Source organism: Carettochelys insculpta, chromosome 18, assembly GCF_033958435.1.
Source record: "Carettochelys insculpta isolate YL-2023 chromosome 18, ASM3395843v1, whole genome shotgun sequence".
NCBI lineage: Eukaryota > Metazoa > Chordata > Testudines > Carettochelyidae > Carettochelys > Carettochelys insculpta.
The window spans coordinates 2,675,309-2,688,716 of NC_134154.1; the positions used below are offsets into that span (position 1 = coordinate 2,675,309).

The window sequence follows — 13,408 nt, forward strand, 5'->3', positions numbered from 1 at the left end:
AGCATTGATGTAATCTACCTCATTGTTTTACTATTCATCTCTCACTTTTTAAAAAGTGAAAGAGAAGAATCTGCCTTGTACCATCTAATTTTAAAATGAATTTTGAATAAATTTATATGTGATTACTATTTTTGTCCACTGTTTTAGAGGAGAATCTCAAATTTCTATTTGATATTAAAAAAAAAAAAAAAAGCCACCAATGTCTTCCTTTCTCACTCCTTCTCAGTGACATGTCAATCCATGATGTGAATGTGAGTGCAGCTGAAACAAGAGCTATCATAGATGAAGCATTGGAGCTGCGTAGGAAGAGGCAGGCTCTCATGGTGCGAGAGAAGGAACCAGATCTTAAGCTAGTCCAGCCAATTCCCTTTTTGACGTGAGTCATCACTGTCTTTTGAGACTCTAATGGCCATGGTATATTGGAATCATCAACATGTAGTTTTCCTCATAATCTATATTTATTTGTAAAGTTTCAGTAATCTTTTAGTCTAGTTCACAAAATTGTATGAACTAGGAAAAAAATAGCTAAATTCAGGGCATCTTGGCAGCAGAAAATTGGTAATTCTGAAATTTTCCTGCTTTCATTGGTTTGCATCTGAATTTTGAATTTTTTAAAAATATTTTTGCCATTTGGATAATGGAGATTTATAAACAAAATACAGTTCTACAAAAATGTTCTATTGTGCATTTGGATATTCTAGGAATCCTGTTAGAGTTGATCTCTTGTTTTAAATGCTTGTTTTAGGAGATTTCTGAGAGTTTATTTTGGACCTGATTCGTATCTGCATCTTTATTTGTAGAGCCCTGTGTGAATACAAAATTTGTATCCTCGCCTGTATCTGAAAACATGAGCCGTGGATATCCACATTCATATCCACGGACGCAGATACCTGCAGATAAAAGGGGATATCTGATAATTTTCAGGGCTCTATTTGCACTGAATAGTTGTTTGCCTTTCAAATAGTCCCATTTGAGAGCAAGTTATTACTAATTGTATAAAAGGCTGATAAACCTTGCCCTTACACATTAGGTAGCTGTGATAATGTCGATCCTGCACTTTGGTTCAAAAGTATATTCCATGAGACATTTGCTACTGAAATGAAGTCACAAAGGTGACAAGGTACCAAAAATAACAATTGCAAGCTTTTCTAATTTTGCAATAGATTTTGACTCTCTGAAGATCTATTCCTCTTACACAGATAAAATCACTTTTGGTGCCCTCAGGAATTCTAACCTTCTGTAGTGGAACATCCTATTGTAATTCCTATGTTCTGCAGCACAGGGTTTTAACTTTAATGTAGAAGCATGTATGGCAAGAGTTAATGAATACATGGATAAATGTTAATAAAGTTGTGATTGTGTTTTCACACCCAGGTGGAAGTGTTTAGGAGAAAGTTTACTTGCTATGTATCATCACCTTACAACATGTGAGCCTCCTCGACCAAGTCTGGGGAAGAGAATTGACCTCTCGGAGTACCAAAACCCAGTCCAGCACTTTATTCTTTCTCCTACCTCTACTCCTGTCAGTGTTATCCAGCCCAATCCTGTCAGCACTAATCCCGTGGTTACAATGAGTGACCCAGTATTAACTTACACTCCAATGACACCAAGTTTTTCCAGTCATAGTGAGAATTTACTGGACCCAGTAATGCCTATAGGTGAGCAAGGTACTTCAGTCTACAATTCCAAATAACACTGTTGCATTTGCAGGTTTAAGAGAGACAGAAAAATGTCTTTTGTTTGGGAAATAAATATTTTCTAAGCCATCTTTCTAGCTGATCCTGTGCATTTTCAAAGTACTTGTATTCCAGACAGAAAAAGAAAAGTTCAGCCACGTACACCTGTTTAGTCTGTAAAACAACTACTTAAAAAAAGGCAAAGTTGTCTAACTCTAAATGTTTTAGGATGGTGATGGGCAACATATAGCCCATGGGCCATATTCAGGTCTCCAAAACATTGGACCTAGCCTGCAATGACCTCTACGCCAGGGGTGGCCAACCAGTTAGAGACTAAGAGCCAAAATAACTGTGGATAGAATACAAAGAGCCATGTATTACATATTTATTTTTATCTGTCTATCGATAGATAGATAGATAGGTAAACATAAATATATAATACATGGCTCACTGCCCTCCCCCTCTCCTAGAGCCAAACATCTCTGGACTCCTGCTTTACCCAGTCTCCCTGCCCTCACCCAGAGCCAGCCACCCCCAGCCTCTCTACTCTAACCCAATGCCTTCCCACAAAGCCAGGCACACCCAGTTTCCCTGCTTTAACCCAATCCTCCCACCCTTCTGGCAAAGCCGGGCACCCCCAAATTAACATGTTCTGATACGATGCCTGTGACTCACCAGAGCCACTGCTACCATGCGCTTCTCCCTCCAGGAATGGGGCAGGGGGGCAGGGAGGGATGAGGAGGTGTTTGCAGAGCAGCAGTGAGCAGCCTGGGCGCATGGCTCTGAGTAGGTACCACATTGGTGCTGCATATGGCTTGAGATCTGCGGGTTGGCTACCAGTGTCCCATGGCACAGTGTGACCCTTGGGCAGGTTTCCTGCCTGCAGTGCCCTACATGCTGCTCAAATCAGCCAGCTGCTGGGGCCAGCATGGGTGTCTGTGCGGTATGCACGCCTCCCCTTCGCCTCCTGCACAAATCTCATAGCTCCATAGGCCAGAAGCTGCCTTGGGTCATGTATGCAGGTGTGAGCAGATCACAGAGCCAAGTCACCTCACTGTTCAGAAATTGTGAGTTTTGAAAACTTGATTGTGTTTCCTAGGTGACTCAACTGTTAGTGATAAATCAAAGAAAGGGGTGAAGCGGAGGAGAATTACAGAAGATAGTGGTGAAACGGCAAAAAGGCGGTCAGCTAGAGTCCGAAACACCAAGTGTAAAAAGGAAGAGAAAGTTGATTTTCAAGAATTGCTAGTAAAGTTTCTTCCTCCAAGGTACAGCAGACCTGCACTCATAATAAGAGTTATTGGCATTGTGTGAGAACTGTAGACAATTTAAGGAGAACTGGTGAGGCTCTTTTGTTTACCTCCTGGTTATCCACCCAACTCCTCTTAAGTCCTGGACTCTTGTTGCTTATTGATAGAAAAGTGACTCAGTATCTTTTTATAAATTGTATTCAAACTATTAAAAATAAAACAATTATAAAATCAGTAAAATAAATTAATTTCAATGTTGCTTTGAATTAAATAATAAATTTAGTTGAAATATCTGATCAGCACAAAAAATAGCCAATCCTTATACATTCTAGGGAGTTGGCTGTACTGTTTGGTAGAAGTCACAACTAAAGAATTTGGCAAAAGCCCATCAGTTCTCTAATTTGAGTGATTAAGTATCTTACTAAATTATTATCTAATGTCTGGAGTACAACCTCAGTTCCAGTTATAAAACTGTTCCCCTTAAATGTCGGTTTTTGTGTGGTGGCCAACTTTTACCCTTATACATCCTGCCTTCCAAAAAAGAGACAGATTACATTAGACCCCTGAGATATGCGCTCTTGATTTGTGTGTATCTGGGGTTAAAATAACTTTGAGTGGCAGGGAGCTGGCACCAGGCTTTGCTGGTCAGTTTTCTGGCACCTGTCAGTGGTGGCAGCCGAGAACCGGACTCTTGCCGCCCCTGACAGGAGTGGTTTCCCCAGCCTGACTCATGGCTGCCTCCACTGACAGGAGTGGGGAAACAGACAAGCACAGCAGCGCTGGTCAGTTTCCCCTCTCCTGTGAGCAGCGGGCTAGCCCAGGGCCTGGCTCCCAGCTTCCACCAACTCCCTGGGAGTGGCTGGGAGCTGGGAACCAGGCAGCAGACTGGCTCCCAGTTCCTGCCAGCGCGGGCAAGCCCAGGACCCCGGCTGCCACCTGAATCCCAGCTCCTCTCAACTTGTACAAAATTAGTGTTACGTGAGGTTGCCGAGGAATGCAACCTTCTTGTAACTTGGGGGGGTCTACTGTATAAAAATACAGACTGCAACAAGAGAAGTTGGACAAATAGTCCGCTTTGACTAGAAATTATAGGTGACAGTCTCAAATTTCTCAATTTTGAAATATAGAACGCACAATAAATGGGTAATTTGTATGAGGTGGTATTTAGGACTGTTTTCCTGGGGCACTTTTTTTTTTCAGGTGGCTTCCTCACGTGGGTGTTACAGGTGCTTATACTCTCACACATTCATATGGCTATGCTTTTCACTTCCACGCCTAAAAAGATAAAAAATAAAGTGTCTAGGCCATCTCCTGGCTAACAAGAACAAAAGACAAAACCTGGAATAGGAAGAATAAGGTATTAACGTAACAGGGACTTTTCAAACTCCTATAACTCTCAGTCTTCTGGACACTCAAAGTATGAACTGGACCTGCAGTCAAGGAATTTAACAATGATGTTTTGCTGGTAAAATGCTTCTCACTAGCATGTCTCCTGCTGGGTAGGAGTGGCCTGATTATTGATGTTGTGAATTCTTCTCCCCCAGGTTTTTAGTCTTGAGGTTTCTGGAACATTAGCCTTTCTCCTGGTATCTTGTTGACACAGAGCATGAAGCTTCTTGGGCTGCATCTATGCAACAGCCTAAACTCAAAGTAAGCTATGAAGTTTGTGGTAGGCAAATTGCGTAGCTTATTTTGAGTATACAGTAAAACCTTGAAATGCGCAATTTCAAGGTTCATTTAACTCACATGTGCGTGGCTCTGGCTCAACTCCCCCCCTTCCCCCCCGGCGCACACAGCTCCAGCTCAACCCCCTGCAGGGCTTTGCAGCTCTGGCTCAACTCCACCTCCCGTGCAGCCCTAGCCCACCTCAGGCATAACCCTCCTGCCCCTCTTCTACAGCCTCAACCCCCTGCCAGGCTTAACCCTCCCCAACTGCCCCCGCAACCCCAGAACTTACCTTTCGAAAGGAGCTCCAGGTTCTCTTGCTGCATCCCTGGCTTGCAGAACTTGCGTTCTACCAGGGGAAGAAAGCCACCCCCTGACTTAGGTGAAATTGTAGTATGTGAGGGTGCGTGGGAATGCAACCCTCCCATGACTGAAGGGACTACTGTAGTTCAAAATAAACTATTTCAGCCATGAGCTGATCACTTTCCTGGTCTTGCAAGCCACGGGGAGATTGGTACCAGATTGTGCTTGGTTCCTGGCTCCCCACCACTTAGGGGACCCAGGAATCTGACCAGCCATGAGCTGGTCAGATTCCTGGGTCCTGCAAGTGGCGGGAAGCCAGGAACCAGTCTGCCCCCTGGTTCCCAGCTCCCTGCCATTCTGGGAGCTAGGAAACTGACCAGCCCCAATGGGCTGGTCAGTTTCCCAGCTGCCCTCAACTTGCATGAAAACTCGAGTTATGTGGGGGTTGCAGAAATGCAGCCCTCTTGTAACTTGAGGGTTTACTGTACATAGCTTTCCAGGTGTAGTTATTTGTTACCAAAATAATATTCAGACTCTCAGAAATACAATACTGTTTTTTATTTGTTTTCACTCAGACTGAGGAAACTGGATCCAGAGGAAGAGGATGATCCTTTCAATAACTATGAGGTGCAGTCAGAGATCAAAGAAGAGAATTTTCAGCATATTGGACCACATAGGATGTCATTTGACTCTATAACATTTATGGAATCTGGTAAGGACTTCAGCATATCCATTTTTTCCCCTATGTCTGCTTTTGTTCTCCCACTTATGTTTTCTTTTCTCTTTTTGTGCACAGAGAAATGTGTTATTTTAAAAGGTTTATCTAAATAGATCAGTTGACTGAGCTTCACTGCATTAGTATCAGTTTATACTGTGTTTTCGTTGGGCTGTTTATTTACTGTGTTACCTGTGTTGTATGCATGATCTCATTTAATCATTTTGGTATAATCTCCTTATTCTTCATAAATTTAAGGCTACTCCTGCAAAAGGAGAACTCCTCTGTCTTAAAGCTGTTATGGGTGTTCTTTATGCAACATGTATACTAACTGTTGCAAAGCATTAAAGGTATTATTCTCAGAAGTAAAGAGTGGTTTAGTTTCAACAAGTGGGTCTCATGGACTGTGTGCTCATCTGTTTTCCAGAGAAGCAGGATGTTCATGAATTCCTATTGGATAACCTTAACAATGGTGGTATCCTAGAACTGATGATGAGATACCTGAAAGTAATCAGCCAGAAGTTCCTTGTGAAATGGCCACCTGGCTTGTCTGAGGTGGTCCTTAGTATTTACAACAACTGGAGAAAGCATAGTAGTAATTTGCCCAACCCATTACTGAGGGACTGTAGCAACCAGCACATCAAGGTAAGAAAACACTCTATTTTTTGAGCTTCATAATTTACCCCTCCGCTGTGTATTGTTCTGTGTGCCTTGGATGTGGCTAACCTCAGTGCAGTAAAGCTATTCAAGTTGTTCTCCACACTATGTGTGCTTGGGTTATTGTTAGCCCTAGATCTGATTTTAGTACAAACCATCTTGCGTCCATGGTAGCTGGCACTGTTGTTTCTGTCACTGAACTAATGAGTCTTGAAGTACTTTTATATATTTTGATCATCTTTTCCACTATATGTCTAGAGCTGCCTCCTGGATCTCATATGACACACGGATAGCTTTGTATGTTGCCTTTGGTGGTTGAGGTGGGCCTTCACCATTCACAGAGTATTTCTTGTGGTCTGAACAGCACTGCTGATTGACTCAAAATTTTTGAGGTCTAGTTGCCGTACTGAGGTTTTAAGTACAGGGGTTTTAGGAAAGCATATAAAAGGTACAGTTATTTAATTAATGGCAAATTGGGGAGCTTGTTTTTTTTAAAAATTAATTACATCCGATAGTGAAAGAACAGTGACATACTTTTAGTTCTTTTTGCAAACACAGGTATATACCTATCACAAATACAAATTAGAATAAACTAAATGATACAGTAAATTGGAACCCAAAATGGATCTGGCTTACACACACACATTTTAGATTAAATCTCTATGTAGTAACAGTAAAATCAAAAGCTGATATTCTTTGTCTACTGGATGCTATCTATATTATTATGTTTTTAAGATATTAGCAAGAAGGATCAGACCTATAGCTGAAGAGTTCTGACTTTTGAGTATTCATGGTAATTACATTCCTAAATAATTTCCTCTTTTGCTGTTTCTCACATTTCAACTTTTCCATCAGCAGAGTATTTAATGCTGTACAGAATAAAATTAAGTTTTAAAAACAGTATCTGGGTGATTTTAAAATAGTGTTGCTGTACTGATATAAAATACTTCAAACAATATAGAATAGCATGTATATTTATTGCAATTGTTTGTATGTAACTAATTATTGTCTGTGTGCTAAGGTAAAAACTAGAAGTACTGTAGTGAACATCAAGGATCAGATTTTACACAAATAAATATTAGCAACATTTGGGACTTCTGATTAATACCTGTTGCTTTTGAATCTTTCCATTTCATTTTTCTTATAAATTGGTTTCCAAAGTAGTCTTTTGTTTTTGCAGGGTAGCTGTGTTAGTCTGTAGTAGTTCTGTAGCACCTTAAAGACTAACACATTTATTTGTTAGGTAATAAGCTTTTGTGGGTAAGACCTGCTTCATATTTTCAGGTTGGAGTAGATAATAAGAATCTAGGGTTTATATAGTGAGGATGGGTGGGAGGAGTACACAATAAGAATAATAAGGAGAAGTAATTTACTTTTTCACTGGTTTTATTAATGACAGGTGCCCCAACCCTTCCCCTTTTTTCCTGCCCACCCCCTATTGCCCCTGCTATATAAACTCTTGATTCTTATCTACAGTAAACTCTCGAAATGCATGAGTTCGAGTTGCTCTTAACTCACATTAATGTGAGTTAAGCACAACTCAAAATCCCTCTCCCTCCTGCCCTGGCTCTACGCCCCAGCCCACACGCCCCTGATTCAATCTCCCACCCAACGTGGCTCTGCCTCACCACCACCCCACACAGAACTGGCTCATGCCCTCCCCGCGTGGCCCCAGTTCATCCCTACCCCATGTGGCTCCCACTCAATCCCCTGCAGGGCTGCATGGCCCTGGCTTACCACCCTCCCTCCCACCCCGCTGCAGCCCTAACCCACCCCAGGCTTAACCCTTCCTAGCTGACCCCTCCATGCATTGTATAAAGAGGGCAACCTCTTTTCCTTAGACAGAAGGAGGCCACAATGGCTGTTGCTTAGAACTGGAAATTAAAAGGGAGGATTAGTTAAAAATCTTCCTTTCAAGTGAATTGTTAATTTTTTTTTACTTTCAAAATCAGGTTTTGTATTCTTCTTTGGTTTTGTCATACCTTTTCTGTAGGATATGATGCTGATGAGTCTTTCTTGCATGGAACTGCAACTTGACCAATGGCTGCTGACCAAAGGGAAGAGCTCAACAGGTGAGAATTGGTATTTCTTTGTTAGGCTATTCTTACAATGTAAATTACACTTGTAAGAAGTGTTGAGCTATTGCTTCTCCAGCTGTAGGTCTTAATAGTAGAAGTGTACAGCTGTTCTTCATCAGTTTTTTATTAGTGTGTGTGTTAGAAGGGTGGGCTGAGTGCTGCAGCTGCTGTTTGCATAGAGAGAATAATATGAGTTTGTGCTAACCTGTAATTAATTGATTTGCAGTTTCCTCCCGAAATTGTCCTACTGCCACTGTGAATGGAAAGTTTGATTCTGATTTCCCAGGATCCCATTTCCTGGGGGACTTGTTGCAGCTCTCATTTGCCTCTTCCCAGCGAGATCTGTTTGAGGAAGGCTGGCTGGAGTTTGTGGCTCGAGTGTACTGGCTGAAGGCTCGCTTTCTAGCTCTGCAGGTACATTTTCATTTTGAGTTCCACAAATAGAATTTTTCACATTTAGCGTCTTTTTTAAATACGTGGACTTCAGAATTTTAAGTAGTTGAAATGGTGGGTATGCTAGGTCATAAATGCACTGGAGTCAAGTCATTCAGGAAAATCTTGACTGATCTCTAGTTTAATGACAAAATAGAGGTTACATTTGTCTATTTTATTTAGTTTAGTTAAGTGTCCCTATCGGGAGCATGTATCATTCAGTATTAGACAGAGGTAAAAGGCCTGTCTGGAATCCTTACGCATTGTGCCATCAGTCACTCATTTTGGTACATACCAGTGTTCCTTCTAATTTTTTCATCCATGGCTGGAATAAACTTTATGTGCTCTATGGAATGTGCAGATGTACACCACCATAGAAAAAACATGCTCCCAGCAGTTGGTGGCTGTGGGCACTGACAATCAGCTGTGCAGCACATGAATCGCTCCTGGGTGGCCGCCCAAGTGCTCAGCTTTCAGGGAACACTGGTAAATGTTTAAAATTGTCTTTGGTGCCCAAATATACGTTTCAGCTGCAGTTATCCTAGAGTTATAATGAGCTGCAAGACACAAATTCACTAGCAGACAGAAGCCTGGATTCTAGGTAATAGAATCTGTATAGAAACCCAGAATGTCCAAAATGCAACTGTGCACTGATGGAACATGTTGTGACTGATTCTTTTTTTCCAATTGAGCTTGAACTTACTTTTGACAACAGTTATTCATTTAATATACATATTTTGAGCAGTTTGTCCTAGACTCAGAGGGGTAGCGGTATTAGGCTGTATCTGCAAAAACAACAAGAAGTCCTGTGGCTCCTTATGGACTAACAGATTTTTTTGGAGCTCAAGCTTTCGTGGGCAAAGATCCACTTCGTCAGATACATGTCATGCAACGGACAAAGTTGGCATTTGCCCATGAAAGCTTATGCGCCAAAAAACGGTAGTCTTTAAGGTTCGACAGAGCTTCTCATTGGTTTTTACAGTCTAGACTAATACTCTTTGGTCTATTTCACTGAAAGATACAATTTTTTATGGTTATGGCACACATATAATTCACCTATTTCATAATAGATCTGGATACTTCAATTTAAAAACGAAAATGGAAGGAGGAGGATAATTTAAAGCATTAAAATATATTTGAAGTCAGAGCCTACTCCATTTAAACTGAATACAGGTTATGCAGTCCAAAATGGAGTGATCATCTTTACCAAACAAATTGCCTTTATGGGTTGTGCTGTGTCTCTTTATCTTTAGTTATATTTTTTCCCTCTTCAGCATCTCTTCCTGTTCTGATTTCTCCTGCTTAGGAAAACTTAAATCTCCTTAAGATGGACAAAATGCTTACTCACAGTTAGTTTATCTTAACCAGTTAGCTGTACATCTCACATGTTACCTGAATTTATGGTTCCGGTGAATGCAAAAGAGTTAAGCTATGTCCCTTCACTTTCAGAGAGAGGAAATGTTAGTTAATTTATATAAATAAATTTTCCTGCTTTCGAACTTGAAATATCTAGGTGCCTGTTTTTCCTCCTCTTTCCGTCGAATGGTGCTGAAGGTCACTGGTAGAATAGACTGGTAATCTGTTTTATTGGTGATTACTCTTTTGGTTGATATTTTGATTGACGTGCCCTCCCAAATAATTTGCACTCTCACTAAAGGAGTATACACAGTGATAGTGATTCATCCTTGCCTTGCTGTTTTTGAAGAATCTCATGTAGCATTGTGTGGTTTCCTTGAACTGTTTCCACAGGGTGACATGGAGCAGGCATTGGAGAATTATGACATCTGCACCGAAATGCTACAGAGTTCCACTGCAGTCCAAGCCAAAGCTGGCAAAGAAAGCAGCATAATAATCCGATTACCTAACCTCCATATTGATTCTGTTGTTTCTCTAGAAGAGGTAGAGATCAGTTTGTTCATTTGGGTTTTTTCTGTTTTGAAGCTCACCAAAAATAAGAGGATTCTCATCTTTTTAGGTTTGGTTTTGTTTTGTTTTTTTGAGTCATTTCTAACAAAGAGCTAACTCTTGTGAAAACTAGAAATTGTAGATGTGCATGCCATTTTCTTGTGCACAATCCAATTTCTTTTGGGCTAGTAATGTGGTATTTTGGTGATGGAAATGCAAGTTTCTGTGCTTCTTAGAGGCATTCATACCCTTTAGGGATAAAAAAGCCTGTTTTATGAGTATTTTTTTTAATCTAGTGTGGCTTGTATATCAACAGTGCCCAGAAACAATTACATAGCTGCAACACTCATTTCAGGATTACTATCACTTGTCATGAGGGAAAAATAATATGGAGAGTATCGGTATTATCTGTCAGAGTCAACAGTGATTGTGTTTTTATAGTTAATTGATTTGAAAACCATTCCATTCTTTTTCAGTTAAATGCTTTATTTATTACTGCTTCCTGGGTGAAAAATAATGCTATCTCAGAGCTGCATATAGTGCTGTTAGTCATTAGACTAGAGCTCTGTTTTAGAGGATTACTTATGCTTTATTTTCACTGTTCAAATGAACCTTGCATTCAGCAGTTAGAATTTTCTAGTAAAACATATTAATTAATGTATAAATAAAAAACAGACATTGTTATTATTTTTCTGTTACTGCTTATAGGGGAGGGCTTCAAAGACAGGCAGTGCTATCTTTTTTTCTAAAGGCTACCCTGTGATTGCACTTTCTTGTGGTTCATCAGAAAAAATATGAGACTTTCAGATTTATGGCATAGATACAAAAAACTGTAGTACTAATTTAAAAAAAATTAAATACAAGTTGGAGTAAGATATAATGGGGTGGAAGCTTGTCTACTTTTTTCCCTGTAGTTTCTCTTCCTTGTAATGCTGTAAGCTTTACACGTCTTACAGCTATATCTTTGTTGTTCATAAGAAAAGGCACATGAAGGTGAAATGTAGCTTGGATTGCACTATCTGTGACTTTTGCAGATTGAAAAGAACCTAAAGTCTCTGGAGAGATGCCAGTCTTTGGAGGAAATTCAGCGACTGTATGAGGCAGGGGATTACAAGGCAGTGGTGCATCTGCTTCGTCCAACTTTGTGCTTTAGTGGATATGGTAGGCCTAAAGATCTGGAATTTGTCATATCTGTACCAGAGAGGCCAACACAGTTGCTCCTGCTGCAGGTTTGTTATCTTTCTTTTAAAAATGCTCTTCAGTAAGGGTTTGAAAGTCCTACATCTGCTGTATTTCCAAGAGTAACATGAAAAAGATTTGGAAGTCTAATGTTAATGATTAATTGTGTTGATTTTGTTTAAGAATGAAAATGTGGGGCCAGATCCTCAGGTGAAGTAAATTGGCAAAGTTCAGTTGAAGCCTAAACTTATAGTTTAAGCTTTCTGATCAATAACTGAATGTGCGTGGGTGTGCGCGCATGTGCAGCCTTACCGTTTACAAATTTGAATGACCTGAATAGGTTTTAGAGGTTTACTGTGGATGAACCCACTTTGCTAGGACTTGGAGTTTTGGTTGATTTGAATATTTATGTGGCGACTTCCACGCATCCTCTGCAGTGAACATTGTTAGCCAGCTGGATGTGAGGCAAGAAGCACTAGTGTGATAAGTTGTTTGTGGTCTGTCCTGCTTCCCAGGATCCCTATCCTCCTGGGTGGATTCACAGCATATTACAAGAGTGCAACCTGGAGGTGATAAAAGGTTAAATCACTATGGCAGCATCTCTGCATAACAGAAAAGGGTGGTAGATTCCCCAGCCTTAGATTTTGTTTTTTTTTTTTTTAAAGGTTCTTGGCTGCTGCTGCAATCAGGATGTACAGGATAGGAGATTAGTCTAGTAAGATCAAAAGATTATGAACTCCCATGACAATCAATGGCTAGATGCCCTCTGTTAAGGGAAGGGATACAGTCTGTCAGTTCCTTCGACATCCTTTGTGCTGGCTATTTTTGTGGATTGGAGTGTGCCTAGACTAGTTGATTTTCATCCACATTCCTACTCTGTTGTAACAAAACAAAACCGCAGTCATGTAGCACTTTAAAGACTAACAACATGATTTATTAGGTGATGAGTTTTCATGGGACAGTCTCACTTTTTCAGATCAGTAGCATTTCCAGTACAGACTGACAGCCATATAGTGCAGCGATCCAAAAAAACTTGCAGTGAAAACTGACAAATCAAGTACCTAAGACTGAAGGAGGGGGATGAGGGGTGGGGGGTGATAAGTGTCTTGCCTGAGATAATTACAAACATCTAAGGAAGGGAAGCAGTCCTTGTAATGCATGAGGTAATGGCTTGCACCTTACAAAAGGAGCTTCTCTGCCATAGGTGTTAACATCTCCACATTAGACTGACAGTGGGCCATATCCCTCCTGTCTTATCTGACTTGTTTTTTCCTCTTTTCAAACATACTACTGATAATAGGCCTTTTCCACCCTGACTGAATAGACCTTGTCAGGTCTGGTCCTCCCTTTTACTGGGTCCCCACTCTTTAAATACCCCTCTGAAACCACCACCCATCTCACGCATCTGATGAAGCAGGTCTTTGCCCATGAAAGCTTATACTCCAAAATATCTTAGTCTATAGGGTGCCACAGGACGACTTCTTGTTCTGACAGGCTTATGTGTGTTGAGATTCCTGATGTCTGCTCTCTGTCCATTCATTTTGGCAA

The 13,408-nt window shown here is 40.7% G+C and overlaps 1 protein-coding gene across 7 annotated transcripts in view; it reads left to right on the forward strand.

Annotated features, from left to right (window-relative positions):
• Positions 1-13,408, forward strand: part of CABIN1 (calcineurin binding protein 1) — a 192,024-nt gene that overhangs the window by 17,951 nt on the left and 160,665 nt on the right. For 5 of the 7 annotated variants that reach the window (XM_075012556.1, XM_075012561.1, XM_075012559.1 and 2 more), the window contains 9 exons: positions 227-376; positions 1,375-1,667; positions 2,776-2,944; positions 5,470-5,606; positions 6,037-6,254; positions 8,260-8,338; positions 8,571-8,758; positions 10,526-10,675; positions 11,716-11,910. In XM_075012556.1, the coding sequence (XP_074868657.1) occupies positions 227-376; positions 1,375-1,667; positions 2,776-2,944; positions 5,470-5,606; positions 6,037-6,254; positions 8,260-8,338; positions 8,571-8,758; positions 10,526-10,675; positions 11,716-11,910 (1,579 nt within the window). The remainder of the gene's footprint in view (positions 1-226; positions 377-1,374; positions 1,668-2,775; positions 2,945-5,469; positions 5,607-6,036; positions 6,255-8,259; positions 8,339-8,570; positions 8,759-10,525; positions 10,676-11,715; positions 11,911-13,408) is intronic. The other 2 variants (XM_075012560.1, XM_075012562.1) reach the window with 1 other exon arrangement.